At 35.7% G+C, this 21434-nt stretch overlaps 1 protein-coding gene across 2 annotated transcripts in view; it reads right to left on the reverse strand.

The window, feature by feature from the left end:
- Window positions 1–20741, reverse strand: part of LOC145212519 (histone deacetylase 5-like) — a 55428-nt gene extending 34687 nt beyond the window's left edge. The window contains exons 1-6 of one of the 2 annotated variants that reach the window (XM_080080666.1): window positions 20602–20741; window positions 11108–11222; window positions 8668–8745; window positions 5853–5937; window positions 5438–5537; window positions 115–230 (exon numbers count right to left, since the gene is read on the reverse strand). In XM_080080666.1, coding sequence (XP_079936792.1) covers window positions 115–230; window positions 5438–5537; window positions 5853–5937; window positions 8668–8745; window positions 11108–11212 — 484 coding nt within the window. In that variant the 5' untranslated portion in view covers window positions 11213–11222; window positions 20602–20741. Of the gene's footprint in view, window positions 1–114; window positions 231–5437; window positions 5538–5852; window positions 5956–8667; window positions 8746–11107; window positions 11223–20601 lie in introns of both variants that reach the window. The other variant, XM_080080665.1, reaches the window with a different exon arrangement.
- Between the last annotated feature and the right edge of the window lie 693 nt (window positions 20742–21434).

Below are 21434 nucleotides of genomic sequence, written 5' to 3' on the forward strand. Positions count from 1 at the left end.
TTTTCCAAGTAATGACTATAAGACAAATCTTTTATAAAATTGCTGTAAAATCCTAAAATCCCATCAATACTGTAATCAATTTGACACAAAAAGGGGTATTCTAAATCATTTGACCTGTTTTTCGCAGTGGAAAGTCATCAAATTTGTTCAATGGTGAGCCCATGACAGAAGGAACTTCATTGTGTTCACTGCTTCCTTCTAAATTTGATGTCCATCGATATGCTAGTGATCTATAAAAATAGTGTGTACAATATGTACAATTTATCTACCTATTATTATTTTAATAAGATAGACAGATTTGCATCAACTGAATTTCCTCCATGGTACATTTTTGTGAATCACAGTGACTATACATCAAAAAGGTGATATTCGTATATATTTCCATTAATATGTATTGAATTCTATTTACTGTTTATCCACATACACAATTTCCCCTCCCTACCATAAGTGCATTTTTTTTACCCAATTGGGTCCCTACATTTACAGGTCATTTATTAACAGAATTGTTTTAGCAATCAGAATTGAATGGGTTGCAAACACTCAAATTTGCAACAATAGTTATAGGGTGCAACCATTTTTATGTTTTCGAAGACAAATAAGAAAAATGCAAGAATCATTTTTGTTGTATTTAAATCAAACTTTAAAACTTCTTGCAGATATTATCTTTACATCAGAACAACAATAAGTAATAACTTAATGCACAACAGACTCCAATGGAGTACTAATTTTTGTGCCCCTTTATTTACTGGGAGTATATTATGTGTTAAATTACTTTTTGTCATATTGAACATTCGCTCATAACAATTTCTCTTATTGACCTGATGGCATCCATCCTGCTGGTGTGCAAAACAATTTCTTTAACCAAAAAAGAAATAAACAAAAACACTACTTTGTATAACTTTACAGCAGTTGGATAAAAACTTGAAGGGTGGCTCAGCACATTTTGTCGTTGCACATACACCATAACCTAATTTAAACATTAATATATTTCCTATGTTTATTTTATATTGGGTCCCATATTAGCCAGTGTTTTTATCCAACTGCTGTAAAGTTATACAAAGTAGTGTTTTTGTTTATTTATTTTTTGGTTAAAGAAATTGTTTTGCACACCAGCTGAAGTATGTCCTATTTAACGTTCTTTTTCTGAAGAAAAGAAGGAATAAATAGTGACATAATGGGGTAAAACAAAAAAATAGACACCTATGAATAGCAAATTCTACAAGTTGTCCAATTTTCATTAAATTTGAACATTGTTAAAAGAGTCACCCATTTTAGGGGTCAGTTAGTTAAATTGTAGTGCTACAGGTCAAAACACAACAATTGAGGACTTAAAATATTATTTTCAATAAACTTTGATTTAATTCTAACGTTTTTTAAAAATTCACTCATTTTAGGGTGCTGGTGGTGTAAATGTTGGAGGTATAGGATAAAACACAACAATTAACATTTATAAATGGCAAATCCTACAAGCTATCCAAATTTCATTCAATTTAAATGTTTAGAAAATTCACCCATTTTATGGGGCTACTGGGGTAAATGTTGGGGCTACAAGGTAAAACACATTAATCGAAACCTATGAATAGCATATTTTACATTAGGGGAGGGCAAACTACGGCCCGCAGTCCGCCAAAAGCTAAAAAGTTTGAAAGAGAAAGTTACCGAGAAACGCTACATAAAACTAGAAAGGTGGCTTTGTAATATACTTCCATTTTATATATTCTATATCATATTTTACCAATTTACTATACACATCATTTGATCCACATATATAATTGTTTTTGCAAGCAAAGTCGAATGGGGCCCCACACGCGTATTTGTGTGGATTTATGGCAAACAAATGTTGCGGATATTTTTAGATTCTTAAGGACAAACTATTAGAAAGCATAGTATGCTAACCTTAGTGTTCAACAATACCGTTTTGCCCAATTTATACATGATTTAAGTTTTGATTCTTGAAATTATTTGTCAAAAATAAAGACGCTACGTTATGACGAAAAATCGTTCTTATCTGTGGTTTTAATATCCACAAATTGACCTTTAGTGACCCGTGGTCATGCAGTGGCCACGCTGACAACAAAAATTCAAAGACCATTTATTGCGGCTGTCGAAAAAGTCAAGTTTAGTTTTTCATCTTTATGTTGATCAACAACGTTTTGACTGACATAAACGAAAACGAAGCACATATATCGAAGCGGCAAAATTTTTAAATACTAAACGAGTAACCTACTGCAAACAACTGTTTAAAATTTCAGCACATTAGGGCCTGTATTTCTGTATTCTGGCCTAAAACTAAAACCAACTAGAAAAGTGGCTTTCTGATATACTTCCATTTTATATATTCTATACGATATTTACCAATTTACTACACTATACACAATTTTATCTACAAACATGATTGTTTTTGCAAGCAAAAACGAATGGGTCCCCACATGCGTGTTTATGCGGATTTATGGTAAACCTATGTGGTGGTTATTTTTATATTCTTAAGGAAAAATTTTTCACAAAGCATAAACTTAACTTTAAAAGTTCTTTTCCATATTCTTTTAGCATCATTATTGTCATATAATTATAAAAAATCGGTGAAAAAAGAATGGGAAAAATACATTCAATTTAATCTCTTGCTTTGACCTTGATATTGTGGTTCAAGTTCAGTTTTTAAACACAAATTTTCCTAGAAAGCCTTAACTGTTGTATTAGACACTATATAAAAAAGTCGTTTGCTACTACGGTATACATAACAACTTGTTTTTCACTTAACTTTGTTTCGCAAAAACGACCGTTTAATGACCTTTTGACACTGTTTTTTAATAGCATGCAGTCCTTAGTGTTCAACAATACCCTTCGGCCTAATTTATACATCACTTAAGTACTGATTCTTGAATTGATTTGTCAAAAATAAAGAAGATATGTTATGACGAAAAATTCGTAACGGTGTTGTAATGCCTACAAGTTGACCTTTAGTGACCCATGGTTATGAGACGGCCAAGCTGACAACGAGAATTTAAAGACCATTTATCGCGGCGTTCGAAAAAGTTAAGTTTATAAAATTTCATATTTATGTTGATCAACGATGTTTTGCCTGACATAAACGAAACCGAAGTACGTTTATCGAGTTCAAATTACGTCTTAGGTTTAAAACCTGCGCCAAAACTGAAAATACGCATGATAACTCATTAAAACGACACAGCATTGCTGCACAAAAAAACAGCTGATTACTAATCACTGAAACGACTGTCTCGTAAAACGTCTGTCCAGACGTCAAGCTGAGCACTCCCGCTCTGCTGCAGTGAATTCCTCCCTTGGGACTTATATCTGACATTCTGACTGATAGTGTACACATATTATGGGTTGTAAAGGTAACTTGCAAAATTTTAAATACTAAACGAATATCCTGCTTAAACAATTGTTAACTTTTTCAAATATTTCTGCACCATAGGGCATGTATTTCTGCCTTAAAACTAAAACCGTTTATTTCGGGGTTTAAAGGGTAAAAAATGGGTGAATCCGAAAAAAAGATACAAAATTCTTCCAAAAACTTTACATTGCACCAAACAACAAAGCATGAAACTCCAAGATGCTGTACTTTAGTCAGTACAGCCGTTTCAAAAATTTTACGTTTTGGGGGCCTGTGGGTGAACCGCTAGGTCATTCAGGGTCAAATTTTAGGAGGATCAAATTTTGATCAATAGCTAACATCTGTGTAAATTCCAATAAATTTAAAGCACTTTTTCTTAAACAAACACATTTAACAAACCAGCGCTAGACAGAAACGAATATTTTGGGGTTTAAGGGACGTGAAATGGGTGAATCCTATTAAAAGTTACAAAATTCTTTAGAATACCTTACGTTGCACTAAACAACAATGCAGGAAACTCCAAGATGCTGTACTTTAGTCAGTACAGCCGTTTTAAAAAAAAAAAACGTTTTGGGGGCCTGTGGATGAACTGCTGGGTCATTCAGGGTCAAATTTCAGGTGGACCAAATTCAGATGAATAACTAACATCTGTCCACGCGGCTGTCGAAAATTTGAATAAATTTGAAGCACTCTTTCTTGACCAAACGAGCAATACAATGATCAACTTTAGGTCGCTGCAGTACTTGGCGTTAAACCTGGCTTTGGAATCGTTAAAACAGACCCGCACAACACATAAGATCAAAAAAGCGGCTCACATTGTTTAATGTTGGCACAACAAATTTACGAACAAAAAATCGCAGTGTAGCCTATGTTGCAACAAATGCCTGTTTATTTAACACAATTACAATTGTTGTGTTTCAACCAATGTTTATGATCAATGAAGTGACTACAAACAGATTTGTATTTAGCTGGAAACATTCGTAGTTAGTACTTTGAGTTAATTATACTATTCGGCCCCATAAAATTGAAATTTTGAATGCGGCCCTTGCACTAAAAAGTTTGCCCACCCCTGTTCTACATGCTAGCCAAGTTTTAGTCAACTCCGGCACTGTTTAATCAACTTACCCATCTTAGGAGGCTATTGGCGTGAAATTGGGGCAACAAGGTTAAACACAACAATCAGCTCCTATGAATGGTAAGTTTTACAAGCTATCCAAATTTCAGCCAATTCCACCACGGTTTAAAAAAACGATCCGGTTTTAGGGGGCTAGTAGAGTAACTAATGGGGTTCCACACACAAACTAAAAAAAATATGAAACTACAATGACTCAATCAATAGTACTGCCAAATTTATGTCCAATCCGTCAATGTTTAAAATTTTGACCACTAGAGGTGTTTTGAGCAACAACTGTTCATGCCTATGGCATCATAGGGATGCTCACAACCCCCTAACTGCCATTCACCAAGCAACCCACAAACACGAGTAACATATGACTGGTTGCCCTTGTAACACTATTGTGCCACAGAAATCTTTCGTTTGAAAGACACTATTTAAAAACCCACCCATTTTAGAGAGCTGGCGGGGTAAGTACTGGGGTTATCAAGAGAAACAAAGTGGGATGCACATCTACATAACCATATCTACCATCTGTGTAAGTTTCATGATGAAACTTTTATCCAAATCCATCAAACATTTGATGACAAAACAAGTCGGACAAACTTTAGGAGAAAAAAACATTTTAGGGTATTATCGGGGTAAATACTGGGGTTATCAACACAAACAAAGTGGGATGAACATCTACATAAATATATCTACCATCTCTGTAAATTTCATCCAAATCCATCAAACATTTGATGGCAAAACGAGTCGGACAAACTTTGGGAAGAAAAAGCAAAGAAAAAACTATGGGTAATCAAGTCAAACATCAAACATATCTACCAGTTGTAAATGTTTCATCCAAATTAACTAAACATTTCATGACAAATATGCATCAACAAACTACAGGGTTTGAATAAGAAAAGAACATACAATGTGTAATCAAAATTTTCCCCCATGAAGAAGTTAAGCAGTAAAAAAAATACCTGTCCTGGATAACTCCACTGTAGTCTCTCCCTTTCACTTTTTGCCGGTCGATGACAAATTTTTGAAGATGTTTTTTGACAGCATTTGATGCAATAGCACCTTTAACAAGTTGATTATCATTAACAAATCTATTACCTGAAAAACTTAAATATTTTGTAAAAAATTTTAAACTGCCAATCCACATTCATAAGGATTTGGTGCAGGTCCAATCTGCCTTTTTAATGTGTGGAGGGACATACAACAGAGGTTTGATAAAATTATTTGGACAATAAAATCAAATGCTTATTAAGAAAGATTCAGAAAAAGGAGGAATAAGCCAAAACAGATCTACATTATTGTTTTGTTACACAACTTGAAATAGAAATAACTATTTTAGAAAAGCCTTACTCTATTTCTTAGTATAACTTATCATACTTTGCTTTTCTTTGGCTTTAACAGAGTGCATCAGTTTTCTTTCATCGCTGGGAGGTGCAGGCTGAGTTAGTTGCTGCTGATCTTTCTGATGAGCCAAAAACATCTGTGTTGAAATGTAGCTGATAAATGCACAGATAATCACGAAAACTCGTGGCTTAGCACATATTATGCATTAAGGCCCATTTTATTTTGCCTCGGTCAGGTCTTTTGTAACCATGTTTGCTTCAGCAGACAGAAACGAGCATTAACACATGCCAAGCTATTCATCAGGGCTTGAATTTCTGACCTTAAGGACTGGGAAAGCTAAAACCGAATATTTCAGAGTTAATGAGTAATTAACATGTGTGTATATTTGAGAAAATCTGAAGCACTCTTTTTTGGCCAAACACATGACACAAACCAGCGTTAGACAAAAAAAGATGAACCCAAACAATATATGGACACATAATTAACTAGAATAGTGGTTTTCCTATATATTGCCAGTTTATATATACTACATCATATTTAACGATGTATCACATATACCATTTACTATATTTATAATGGATATATATATATTTGGCACCTACATTTTATTGGTTCCCTATCTTTTTCCTGGCACTTTATAACATAATTGTTTCTTCAAGCATAATCTAATGGGTCCCCACACATATACATATGCGATTTGGTAACAGTAAAAATAGGGCACAATCATTGTTAGATATTTACCAATTTACCATACACATCATTTGATCTACACATATGATTGTTTTTGCAAGCAAAAACAAATGGGTCCCCACACGTGCGTTTATGCGGATTTATGGTAAACAAACATCCTGGTTATTTTTAGATTCTTAAGGAAAAACTTAACCAATTTTAGCCTTAACCCAACTTTAAAAGTTTTGTCCGTATTCTTTTTGCATCATTATTGTCATATAATTACAAAAAACAGTAATTAAGAACAGGAAAAACACTTTCAACTTAATCTCATGCTTTGACCTTGATATTATCGTTCAAGGTCAGTTTTTAGTTTTTAACAAAATTTTCCAAAACTGAAAATGAGCTTGATAACTTAATATTAGACATAGCATGGCTGCGCAAAAACAGCTGATTTCTAATTACCAACACGACTGTCTCATAAAACGTCCGTCTGGACATCAAGCTGAGCACTTTATTTGACAGATACATTCAGTATGGTACCAATATTTTTGTAGCCTGTTATAACATAATTGTTTTTGCAAGCAAAAACCAATGGGTCCCAACACACACATATATTTTGAATTCGTATCAGGATGAATGGCGCATGTATATGCTAGGTAAGAATTTGAATTGCACAGATGACATTTGTCATATTAAACAAATATTTATAAACTTTTGTTTTGTAACAGTCACAGCCCTTTGTTTGTTGAATTATGATTTTTAATCCGCACATTTCCCTTGCGCCGTTAAGTTTCTACATACCAACAATATGATTGCTTAGCTGGGCTTTTTATGTCCCAAACCTGTTCTGAAACAGTATCATTAACACTTTCAGTTTGAGAAGTCATGTTACACATGTGTAACAAATCGTGCTGCGTTGACGCTCTGCGTTTCGAAACATGAATAAGTTGACCTACATTAATGTTTACAGCACAATACAACTAACATCGTAACATCTTAATTCCAACCAGTGAGAAAATGGTCAGGTGACGACTGCGTTCATGCGTGAAGCAGAGGCATTTTTCCATGCGCCACTATTGTCAATCACTCCCATTGCGTCAGCTTTGCACTGAGCGAGCACAAATTTGACAAAAGACAGCATGTAAAAATATACTTGGGGCTGTAAGAGTAATTACTGAGCCGATTGCACTGAAATTTTTAACAGCCAACAAGATCACCCTATCCACAGCTGTTTAAAATTTTAGCAGGTTAAGTTCTGTATTTCTGACCTCATTAACATGTGAACAAACAAATATTTGGGGGTAAAGGGGTGAAAATGGACATATACAACTTTAAGTTACAAAATACTTTAAAATACGCTGCAATGTACCAATAAAAAAAGTATGAAACTCCAGAATCATCTGCTTTAGCAAGTATAGCCGTTTTAAAAATTTCACGTTTTGGGGGGCTGTGGGTGAACCGAGCGATCAAACAGGGTCAAAATTCACATGGACAATATCTATAATGTGTGTAAATTTGAAAAAGTTTGAACCATTCTTTCTTGACCAAAACGTGGGAACAAATCCGCGTTAGACAGAAAAAAAATAGATAAAACAATATGTGTCCCCTTCAGGGAAGGGGACCCATAACTACTAATAAGGTTGATTCTTAGTTTATACAGAAGCAAATATGCCTCAGTGATGTACAAGAGCAATCACACATAATGCTGATACTAAAGAGTCTGGAATGCCAGCAAACCTACTACACTAGTTGCGCCCATGCTCACTCGGTTTGAGCAAGAAAAAATCAGCAAAAAGTTGCTGTTTTTTTAATGCCTTAAAAGGTATTGGTGTGAACTGTTGGTTTTACAAACTAAAATAAAAATATTTTCATACTAGAATGAGTATCGATACCAGTGGTATCATACCACTAAAATTGTTCGATAGTGAGTACCAGGTACCAATCCCTTCAATAGCTGGAACATAACAACATAGTTGTTTCTGCAGGCAGAAATGAATGGATCTTTACCATCACATGTGTGAATTTAAAAAAGTTTGAAGCATTCCACATAAAATTTAAAAAAAAATTGAAGAGACCAATAAGTACTTCCATTAAATATCTGAATAGTTTTCCTCTAGCATTTACAACATAATTTTAACACAATAGTTGCTTTACTTTAGATTCAACACAAACAAACCTTCAAATGTTCTTGTAACTGATGCTGATGTTGCTGCTGAAGGGTGTTTGTCTGATAATGGAATTGTGCCAATAGTACCTACAAAAATTTTTTTCACCAAATTATTTCAATTTTCCAAAAAAATTGGTTGAATGTTTGCCAAAAAAACAAAAAATCATCACATTTTTGCTAAAATGGCTTGAGAATTGTTTAACATCCTCTCAATCAACCACTAGGAATGCAGCTTTCCTACACACTTGCACATACATATACAACATTCCTTTTAATGGCTACATATTTAAACCATTTAGTATATTTAATATTGATAATGGGCCCCAAGTTAGTCAGAATATTTTAGGGGGCAGAAACTCATGGGTCCCATGCAGAAATACACATGCAAAGTTGTGAATAATGCATTTCAATAGATAACCAAGAGAAAGTTTGGCATGGCAAGGTCAATTGCAGAAATCAATATTAACAACAAAAGACAAAATTCTACTTAAATCATCATTCTATATTGTATTGGGTCCCATATTAGCCATCGTCTTTTATAACTTTAGTCGTTTCTGCAGGCAAAAACTCATGGGTCCCCACACATGCAAAGTTGAAAATAATGCAATTCAAGAGATAACCATGAGAAAGTCGGGTGTTGTAAGGTAAAACACAGTGATCGGCACTGGGCTTAAATAATAATACTATGTAGAATATAAATTATAAAATTAGATTCACCCCAGATATTGTTTGAAGTATGTCCTATTTAACGTTTTAAAAAACTGACCCATTTTAGGGGGCTAGTAGGGCAACAAATTGGGTTCAACACACAAACTAAAAAATATATAAAAACCGCAATGACTCAATCAATAGTACTGCAAAATTTCAACCCAATCCGCCAATGTTTAAAATTTCGACCACTAGAGGTGTTTTAAGCAACAACCGTGTTAGGCCTACAGGGTTGAACACAACAATCGACACCTATAAATGGCATACTATACAAGAAATCCAAATTTCAGCCAATTCTGACACTGTTTGAAAACTCACCCATTTTAGGGGGCTAGCAGGGTAAATACTAGGGTTATCAACAAAAACAAGGTGGGATGCACATCTACATGAATATATCTACCATCTGTGTAAGTTTCAGCCAAATCCATCAAACATTTGATGGAAAAACGAGTCGGACAAACTTTGGGTAAAAACACCCATTTTAGGGGGCGAGCGGGGTAAATACTGGGGTTATCAACAAAAACAAAGTGGGATGCACATCTACATAACTATATCTACCATCTGTGTAAATTTCAGCCCAATCCATCAAACATTTGATGGAAAAACGAGTCGGACAAACTTTGGGGAAAAAATACCCATTTTAGGGGGCTAGCGGGGTAAATACTGGGGTTATCAACAAAAACAAAGTGGGATGCACATCTACATAACTATATCTACCATCTGTGTAAATTTCAGCCAAATCCATCAAACATTTGATGGAAAAACGAGTCGGACAAACTTTGGGAAGAAAAAAAAAGGAAGAATAAAAAAGAAAACAACAAACAATTCGAGTAAAATCAACATGTGTCCCCTTCAGGGAAGGGGACCCATAATTACCTATTTTAGGTGCTAGTAGGGTAACTGATGGGGTTCTACAGTCTACAACCAAACTGATAAAATCCCAATCCCAAACTACAGCCCTGTACAATTTTGTCACAATCGATCACTGCTAAAACACAATTAATATACTATATGTTAAGTTGCCTTTATAAGACTGTTACACCACAGATCTACTTGATGATATCTACCACCCATAGGCTTCGATTCCTGGGGTAGCAGGAGTGACATGCCTCCCCATTAAAAATCTCTGGAGTGGCAGCCATTGTAACATAGCTATGCTGCCACCCCAGAATTTGCCACTGTGTTTCTATTTGTACATTACAGATATATATGTGTTTCTTTCATTGGCAAGTGCTCTGTCAGTCTATAACGGTCAGTCTACTTTGACCACATGCAATGTAAGCTTTGCGAAATCGTTATTGCTTTTATAGAACACATGAGAAAAAAACATTTTGCTCTACCCGCATCAGTAGATTTTCAGCAAGTTTGCTCTGCCAGAGCAACGCTGAACAGGTCTTAACAATGTATTCTGGATGTCAATGGGCAGTTCACAATTATATTGTTACATGGAGTGTTCCATTTCATTTGCTAAGAAATTGAATTATAATGGCCTGTGTGCATAAATATTGTGTCCAAACTACAGTGTCGATTCGATACTTTTGCAAAATTTAAAATGTACTACAAAGGTGGCTTTCAGGTCCTCTTTAATGAAGGGGAACCATAAAAAAACTTGCCCCCTAATTTTTGTAACAACAAACAAGCAGAATTTCTTCTACACCAAATTTTGACTGGGGATTATCGGTATATTTTGTTTCTAACTAGCTTTAAAAAAACAATGATTATTGAATTCATGAATACTCACTCTTTTGTCAATTTCATGTTGCTCTCTTAATCGATGATATTTTTCTTTGTATTTGCCATCACCCAGGTCATTATTTAAATTGAACTTGTTTTCATTGCTCATCATTCGAAAGAGTCTGACAAAATAATATTTTTTTCTTGAAACATAAAGACAAACTCTTGTTTAATTGTAAGCACGACTTATCACATATTGCTTTGGACAGACACTATGGCCTATTTTGAAACATTTATATATTACCCATACATATTTATTTTATATTAGGTGCCACAAAGCCAACATTTTTATGACATTTGTTTGTTTCTGCCAGAAACTCCGGGGTCTACACACATACAAATTAGAAACAATGCGATGCCAGAAAAACCATTAGAAAGTTTGGCTATGTGAAGTCAAACATAGCATTCAGTATTCTGCCTAAACAAGCATGCTATAAAAAGTACAAACTATCCAAATCTGGTTCAACTATCCAAAGCTACCAAACCAAATTGGGTATACAATTTACTAGCCTTCTAAAATACCAGAACATCTGGGGTGTTTTGTTGACCTTAATGACGTAAACTTAGAAATAAAAATGATGTAAACTTAGAAATAAAAACTATTGGTAAAAACTCAGTACAGACAAATCCAGTTAATTGCATACTGTTTGATCGCATAATCCCTTTAATAGCATCACAATTAAAAATCCCAAACCGTCGCCCATCGTTAAGTGTTACTCTTGAAAAGATTATATTTCCTTTTAAAAAGTTATGAGGACATTAAATAGACGTTTCGTTTACCGCTGAGTGATAACAGGGAGTTGTTGTCTCAAAGTTGTGCACAGTAATCCTTTTTATTGGTTTACCTAATCGCCAATAGTGATATAAGGTTTTGAATGAACAGGTCAAAGGGTTAAAATTACGAAACTGATCAGCCGACAAAACTGAACTAAATTCAAGGTATCACAATGAATTGAGATTTGAACAATGTTAATAGTAAAAGAAATGGTTTAAAACATTTACTGTTATATTGTTAATGACCCACTAAACATGTAATGGTTGTCATCATCGGCAACTAGGGGGGCAGGTTCTTCGGCATGCCAGGTCCCTTTTCTATCGGCGTTATTGCGTATAACGGCTCTCGTACAGCGCCGAAAACACGTTCGTTCGCATCAAAGCTAAAAATAACTTTCAAATGACAGGGCATGGCGCCGGTACAGCAGTACATCGCTTCATCATGTATTGCGATGGTAAAAACGAAGTTTCTGCAATGTATTTATACAACATCCTAAATAACCGCAACAACAATCTTTGTTGGAACTTGAAAACGTATTTACATGTAAACACACAAAAATAAAATGTTTATCGGCGTGGAGTTTCAGCCAAAAATCTTTCAACAACTTGTTTGTAATTTACGTCCACGTCTCTATGTAAAGCCATCATTGCAGATCACGAGAAACTTACACATAGTATGGTACAGCACTAGTAGACAGATTGAAACGTTAACGTGTAAACACCCAGTCGAACGAGTTTATATGTTACGAAACAATGCCTTAGTTTAAAACCTCAATATACTATCGCAATGGACTTTGTGACTTACAAGTGTTACTTTTTCACGGCATTCAAAGCCGTACAATCCAAGGACGAATCCCAGTTTTTTTTATATTATTAGTGGAAAAACGTGTCGGACCATTCGACCAATCAGTGATACGCACTTAGCAATACAATCGTTTTTGGGAAAGCCGTATTGGTAATTCGTTGCCTGCCCCCCTAATTTTCCGCTAGTTGCGCCACTGGTTGTCATAAATGTTAGATCGCAGGTAATCAAACCATGTTGTGTAGGTTAAATTCATGACATATATCAGAAAGGCATTTATTCCTCTAGTAGTTGGTGGTGGTTTCAATTTTTGAAGCAACGATTGTACGTTGATTACATGACAGTCAAACTAATCTTACAGCTTCATTTTTGCTAAGTAAGCTAGAAAGTAGCGCCGTAAACTGGGTCTTTAAAGTTTCGCTATAATCAACTATATATTCTTTTTTGGCAATCAGATAACGGGTTATGATAAAAACCGATGGCGCTCGCCCTAGCGGCCTTGCGCTGCAGAATGTGCCAACGTTGTAATTTGACCAGGTTTCAGTCATGTACTTTCGGGTTTGGGCTTGCTTAATATTATGTACCTAGCACTTTGCAGTTTAATGCATCGATTTGAACTAGAAAACAAAATAGACAAGAAACAACAGACCATTTGATGTGTACATTAAACGTGAGGCCTAGCACAACTTCCTAAAGCAAAACTAAAACGTCATAGACCGTCATTAGGAAAATTCTCAAAGTAAAATGTTGGACCCTTTCCAAAATTTCAGGGTGCACCCTGACTCTGATGCAATGTAATACATCTTTCAAAACAGATCAGACTGCAAAAGAAAAAGCACAAATTAAGCAAAGTGGTGGCGGTGCGCCAATTAAAAAGTGTGTGCATTGCTACTGTTTCTTCAACACACTTGGGCGGTTGCACCACAGCCACTACAGTTATGAAGCATGGCATCATGTTCTGCATGTGTGAGATAATCTAGTTTTGACTCAAAATGACTTCTATTCTCTGCAACAAAAGAGAGAAGATACTGCTCTGTAGCCATAGTTAAGCATCACTGCAACTTTGTTTTTTGTTTTTTTTTAGGGAAGTTAACAGGCATGTACCGTTTACATAGCAACCAATGAATCGCATCAACTGTCTAGGCAAATCGATAATGAACCGGATTTGTCTGTACATTCATGTTTTGAGGGCCTGGGGATCATTTGGGATGAAACTTTAGAAGGATCACTTTCCAACAACTAAAAAAAAGAAAAAAAAATATGGACAAAAACAATATGTGTCCCCTTCTGGGAAGCCATAACTGTTACTTTTGTCAATTAAAACTAGAAAGGTGGCTTTCTAATATACTTCCATTTTATATATTCTACGTACCAATTTACTATACACATCATGTTGCGGTTATTTTTAGATTCTTAAGAACAAACTAGAAAAGGTGGCTATCTAATATACTTCAATTTTATATATTCTATATCCTATTTTACCAATTTACTATACACATCATTTGATCTACACATATGATTGTTTTTGCAAACAAAAACGAATGGGTCCCCACACGAGTGTTTTTGCGGATTTACGGTAAACAAATGTTGCGGTTATTTTTAGATTCCTAAAGACAAACTATTAGAAAACTTTAACCCAACAATAAAAAAAATATCCGTATTTTTATAGTAAAAGAACGAAAAAATACTTTCAATTTAATCTCTTGGGGTTGACCTAGATATTGTCGTCCAAGGTCAGGTTTCAAACACAAATATTCTCCTAGAAAGCCTTAACAGTTGTATTACAGACACTATAAATTATAAAGCAATTTGTTACAAAGGTATATCAATACATAACAAATTGTTTTTCACTTAACTTTGTTTCGCAAAACGAGTACCATTGACCTGTAGTAACCTCTCATGGTGCAGGCATCGAAAGACCATTTAATGACCTTTCGACCTCGTTTCAATAGCATGCAGTTCTTAGTGTTCAACAATACCATACCGTTTCGCCTAATTTATACATGACTTAAGTTTTGATTCTTGAATTGATTCGTCAAAAATAGAAGCTACATTGTGTATACGAAACAGAAGCATGTTTATCGAGTTCAAATTACATCTTAGGTGTGAAACCTTCGCCAAAACTGAAAATGCGCATGATAACTTAATAAAACAACATGGCATTGCTGCACAAATACAGCTGATTTCTGATCACCGAAACGACTGTCTCGTAAAATGTCAGTCAGGACGTCAAGCTGAGCACTTCTGCTCTGCTTTAAGCCTTCACCGCGCGATCAATAAACATGCGTACGCGACCGTAATTTGTAGCCACAATTATATAGGTGGTTTATATTTTTCAACTAAGTACTGATGCAGTAGCACAACTAGCTGAAAAAAACGATAAGGCAGCGATCCACCAATACTGTTTTCGTGAAAAACATGCTTTGATCAAGGCGCGACCGAATCATGTTAGTCACATACTCAAATTTTAATTGTTTGAGGCATTATTGCGATGCTAGCTAACTGTGTGAAATTTGCAATCCTCAATTGAGATGACATGACTGTTATTGTCATCAAATGAAGTAGTGGTTTACTGCCTCTGTTTTATAAACTAAAAAGGACATTTACTCCCATATTTTGGTGCAAAAAGTTAGTGACTGGAACAAGGGGAAATGGTTCACCTTAAACATATTCATGTTTCTTACATATACGCTCATTTTTTTAACCAGCTTTTATCCAGTCATTTTTAGTTTAATATAATAGACTACTCTCTCAGAATTAGGTCAACGCTAATACCACAACAAATAAGCTGAGGTCATAATTTCCAATCTATGTATGATGCGCCGTATAACACAAATCAACATACATTTTGTAGTTAGATTACAGTATGCCAGGCCCATTGAAGGTGCCATACCAAATCAGAAATCAGCAAATCAGTTTCCAGGAGGACTCCTGTCCTGGGTTCGAATCCCACCGCAGGCTAGATTTTTCTAGCCTACCCTTTGCCATATGGTTGCTTGGTGACTGACTGATTCAGTATGGCGCCTTCAATAGGCATACTGTGATTTATATATGAGTGCCTTTTGATCGCTGGTCTGCATACATGCTTCAGGGCTGATCCCAGTCATAAATTTATGTTCATCTTGTTGCAGTTAGGGTTGGCCATAAAATTGTATTGGTGCCGCTGCCTGATGCTATGTGTGGCATCACTACATATCCGATACTTAGGTGGCATTGGAACAAATACCGATACATTAATAAACAAGTAAAACGTGCTTTAGTCTGCAACTAATTTTAAGCAACAGTCACTTCACACGGACTTTTGACTCAGTTGCCATGGCAACACAATCTCTGCGTCAGGTTTGGATGTTTGCTGTTTGTATCTGAGAACGTATGTGATGAATGAATGTATGAACATATGCAAAGACTGATTTTGGGAGGCTTCTAGAGAGATCTCGGTAGCAAAATGTAACATACTTTTTGTCTGCTATTGGGTGCAAACAATGCCAAATGTTCAGGCAACACACAACTTAACAATTTTGATGGTGGCAATATTAACACTTGAGACCGATCATCAAACTGTTCAGTTCAATCTATGGATTAGGTATAAACTTTTAGGAACAAGCAAATGGAATACTGTGAGATAAATCAAAATTGTTTAAATCACTAGATTATAAACAAACACATTGAGACATTTGGTGGCCGTTGTAAAATAGGAACCTGTGATACGGCTATTAACAGCAAAATGGTTGTGCATTAGGTGGAAAGTGACACATGCACAAAAACTACCAAATCCTGAAAAATCTTTTGCACCTCTGCACTTAATGACTAACCTACTGCAAACAATTGTTTCAAATTTCAGCATGTTAGGGCCTATATTTCTGGCCTAAAACTAGAAGAGTGGCTTTCTGATATACTTCCATTTTATATATTCTATACGATATTTACCAATTTACTATACACATCATTTGATCTACACATATGATTGTTTTTGTAAACAAAAACTAATGGGTCCCCACACGCATGTTTGTGCGGATTTACGGTAAACAAATGTTGCGGTGATTTTTACATTCTTAAGGACAAATTTTTAGAAAGCATTAACCCAACAATAAAAGAAATTGTTCGTATTCTTTTTGCACTATTATCGTCATGTAATTACAAAAACATTAAAAAAACGTAACAAAGACTTAAATCTAATCTCTTGCTTTAACCCAGATATAGTCCTCCAAGGTCGGGCAATTTTTTTTAGAAAGCTGTAACAGTTGTGTTACAGACACTTTAAATTAAAAAGCAATTTGCTACAAGTGTATACATAACAAATTGTTTTTCATTTAACTTTGTTTCGCAAAATGAGTACCATTGACCTGTAGTAACCTCTCAGGGTGCACACGCCAAACGACTGTTTGACCTTTTGACACCGTTTTCAATAGCACGCCGTCATTCGTGTTCAACAATACTGTTAAGCCTAATTTATACATGCCTTGAGTATTGACTCCTAAATTGATTGTTAAAAAAACGCTACGTTATGAAGAAAGTTCTGAGCTGTGTTTGTAATACCGACTAGTTGACCTTAAGTAACCCGTGATCATGCGGCGGCCAACCGGACAGCGAGCATTTAAAAAAACATTTATTTGGCAAAAAAGTCAAGTTAATTTTTTCATCTTAACTTTTATTAACAAAGTTTTTCTTGACATATACAAAACCGAAGCACGGTTATTAGGCTTAAATCACGTCATAGGTGTAAAACCTTCGCCAAAACTAAAAATGTGAGTGATAACTTAATAAAACGACATAGCATTGCTGTGCAAAACAGCTGATTTCTAATCACTGAAACGATGTCTCGTAAAACGTCTGTCCGACGTCAAGCTGAGCCCTCCCGCTATCGTAAACCAGTGAGTTACTCTCTTGGTACTTCTGCCTACAGTGTCTTTCTTGACCAAACGAGCGTTAGACACATTTACGTTTCGGGGGCCTGTGGGTGAATCTCTGGGTCATACGGGGTCAAAATTCACATGGACCATCTTTAGACCAATATCTGTAATGTGTGTAAAATTGAAAAAGTTTGAACCATTCTTTCTTGACCAAAACGTGGGAACAATAGCCGCGCTAAAAATTTCACGTTTTGGGGTGCTGTGGGTGAACCGAGGGATCAAACGAGGTCAACATTCACATGGACCATCTTTAGACCAATACCTATTATGTGTGTCAATTTGAAAAAGTTTGAACCATTCTTTCTTGACCAAAACGTGGGAACAAATCCGCGCAAAAAATTTCACGTTTTGGGGGGCTGTGGGTGAACCGAGGGATCAAACGGGGTCAAAATTCACATGGACCATCTTTAGACCAATATCTACAATGTGTGTAAATTTGAAAAAGATTGAACCATTCTTTGTTGACCAAAACGTGGGAACAAATCTGCGTTAGAAAGAAAAAAAGAAAAAAAAAACATAGACAAAAACAATATGTGTCCCCTTCAGGGAAGGGGACCCATAACTAACTAGTGATGGGACGATACCAGGTTTTGAAGCGAGTACCGATACCGAGTACGAGTACTCTATGTATATACCTTCGATACCGAGTACGATTACCGAGTACTTAGGTGTGGTGTTGTACTTAGTTGTATATCACTGGCTAATTTATCTGCCATGGTCGGGGTACAGGCGTGCACACACACATGCCGAAAAATGTAATCTCCACATGATAGCGAAAAAGATATACGTAAACTGGTGGAACTTTTTCCCGATTTTGTGCTGTCCGAAGCAAATATTGGCATAAAGTTGCCCGTATTCTTATAGTGTAAATCGGCCTTTGGTACTCGAACGTTGGTATCGAAAACTGAGGCAAAATATTTCGATACCGAGTACGAGTATCGATACCACAGAAATCGTTCGATACCATCGATACCGAGTACCGAGTACCGGGTACTCGTCCCATCACTATAACTAACCCGATTTTTTAGGGGGGTTGAGGGATGAAAAATGGGTGAATCCAATAAAAAGTTAGAAAATTCTTTAGAATACCTTGTATTGCACCAACCAACAAAGCATGAAACTCCTAACGCTTGCGAAGCAAAGTGGCTTAAAACTAGAAGGGTGGCTTAGCACATTTTGTCTTTGCATTTACACTATAACCTTTTTTTTTTTTAATATATTTCCTATGATTATTTCGTATCGGGTCCCATATTAGCCATCGTCTTTTATAACCTTGGTTGTTTCTGCAGGCAGAAATTCATGGGTCCCCACACATGTAAAGTCAAAAATAGTGCATTTCAAGAGATAACCATAGTCCACATGCTACCCACATTTTAGTCAATTGCCGAAACTGCTTTATAAACTTACCCATTTTAGTGGCTAGTGGGGTAACTAATGGGGTTTGACACTAAACTAAAAAAATATGAAACCTCAATGACTCATTCAATAGTACTGCAAAATTTCAGCCCAATCTGCCAATGTTTAAAATTTTGACCACTAGAGGCGTTTTGAGCAACAACCATTAATGCTAGGGCCGTTAACAACCCTGCCATGGCGCAAAATGTCCACCAAGCAACCCACCAACGAGTAAAATGCAACTGGTTGCCCTTGTAACACTATTGCGCCACAGAATTCTTTCGTTTGTGGTGCCCAGTAACATACGCGAGTAGCTTCCATTTTTTTGCACAAAAACCTGGATTCATATCTTTATATTTTGTTCTGGTTTTGTTTACAAAAAAAAATCACCGAAGCCTACTCTTATTGTTACATAACTAATCCTGTTGTTTCGCATCATTACGATCTTCAAAATACAGGTCATCAACAAAAACAAAGTGGGATGCACATCTACATACCTATATCTACCATCTGTGTAAATTTCATCCAAATCCAAACGTTCGATGGAAAAACTAGTCGAACAAACTTTGGGAAGAGAAAAAGAAGAAAAAAAACAGAAAAAAAAACAAAACAAATTTGAATAAAATCAATATGTGTCCCCTTCAGATTATTTTACTTCTTTTACTGTTTTTTATCGATTTTATTTGGTAATTTCATTTGGACTGGGTTGTTTGTTTGTGTCCACTCCAGCGTTTTTTCATTGCCCCTGGACTAGACGGTTATCTCGTCTCTCCCCTTCTTTTTTATCTGGGATCGCACTGTTCCTTTATCTCTTGTTGTAGTCTTTGCCTTTCGTGTAGCTTAGACGCAGTTCTGTCGCAGATCTTGCATAGTTAGCAAGGGCTTGTATCAGGTTGCTGTATCTCTTTGGTGTGTTTAATATGGATTTAGTTCTTCATTTCTTGGTTTGTTTTACTTTTACACCCGTTGTTTCACAGAACGACTGAAGATGCCCTTTTTGGGTGAAATATATATGGTTAAACAACTTTGTTGACTGATTTTGATTATGAAGCACTGTTGCTTCGTCAATTATTCTTACATATAATTTTATATACAATCAGTGATCGTCGACAAATAAGATGCCTACTACTTGTGGGATAGACCCTGTACCAAACACTAAATGTTGGTCAGTACAGCCGTTTAAAAAAAAATGTTTTGGGGGCCTGTGGTTGAACCGCTGGGTCATTTGGGGTCAAACTTCAGGAGAATCAGATATGGATCAATAGCAAACATCTGTGTATATTTGAATAAATTTGAAGCACTCTTTCTAGACCAAACGCGTATAACAAACCAGCGTTAGACAGAAACAAATATTTTGGGGTTTAAGGGGTGAAAATGGGTAAAGCCTATTAAAAGATACAAAATTACTTAGAAAGTCTTACATTGCACCAACCAACAAAGCATATAACTCCCAGATGATGTACTTTAGTCAGTACAGTGGCTTTAAAAAAATTACGTTTGAGAGGCCTGTGGGTGAACCGCTGGGTCGTTCGGGGTCAAACTTCAGGAGGATTAAGTTCGGATTAATTGCCCACAAGCTGAGCTTGTCACTGAAAGAAACAGGCACATTGCAATGCTTACCTTATTTTTGGCCGTAAGTTTAGCTGTCGCAAATTCTCATTTGTCTGATAAGATTGTTGATCTTTTGCTATGATAGTGAAAGGCCTTCAATGAAACAAAACATTGAAACCAAATATCTAGTAACATTTTCATCTGTAGATTTAACAACATGATGCAACAGTTAAGTAAAGGGGTGTCTAAAGTGTGGAATGTTGCAAAGATTGTATTTCACTTTTTCCATTACTTTTAATATGTTGACGGCCAGTAAAGCTTGGATTAAGCCAAGAACTAGTTTGGATAAAACCTTTAACTGATTCTTTTAGAAGGAAATGAAATAAAAAGATTGGGAACAAACAGAAAATTCAAAATGTAAAAACTTCCAAGAACAAACAGCAGCAATTTGCTACTGAAAAACATTGATTGAAACAGAAAAAGTGCTAATAACGACATTTTATGATTGTTTGTTTTCCATCATTACTGTTTCGCATTTTTCAGACAGAGACTATATAAATGTTTACCTAAATATTTTAAAACCATATTCTTACAATTAGCTCTAGTTTTAACATTATCATTAATTTTACACCTGCACTCTTCCTTAAACTGTTGGCATTCTCTAAGGCAGGGGTCACCAAACTTTTTTCACTGCGGACTGGATAAGTTTAATAATGATTCATGCAGGCCGGATAGTTTACATGCCCCATAGCGGGGTCTTTCCAAACTAAAATCACAAGGCGATTTTTATATAGGCCCCATGATATGGTCTTTCTACAATCCCATTTAAAATTTGGTGATGTGACTGTTAAACTGTATAGTTAGTCTCATCTTACAAGCAATGATTGTATATTATGTCACAA

This window comes from Phallusia mammillata, chromosome 2 (genome assembly GCF_965637545.1).
Source record: "Phallusia mammillata chromosome 2, kaPhaMamm4.hap1.1, whole genome shotgun sequence".
Classification (NCBI taxonomy): Eukaryota; Metazoa; Chordata; class Ascidiacea; order Phlebobranchia; family Ascidiidae; genus Phallusia; species Phallusia mammillata.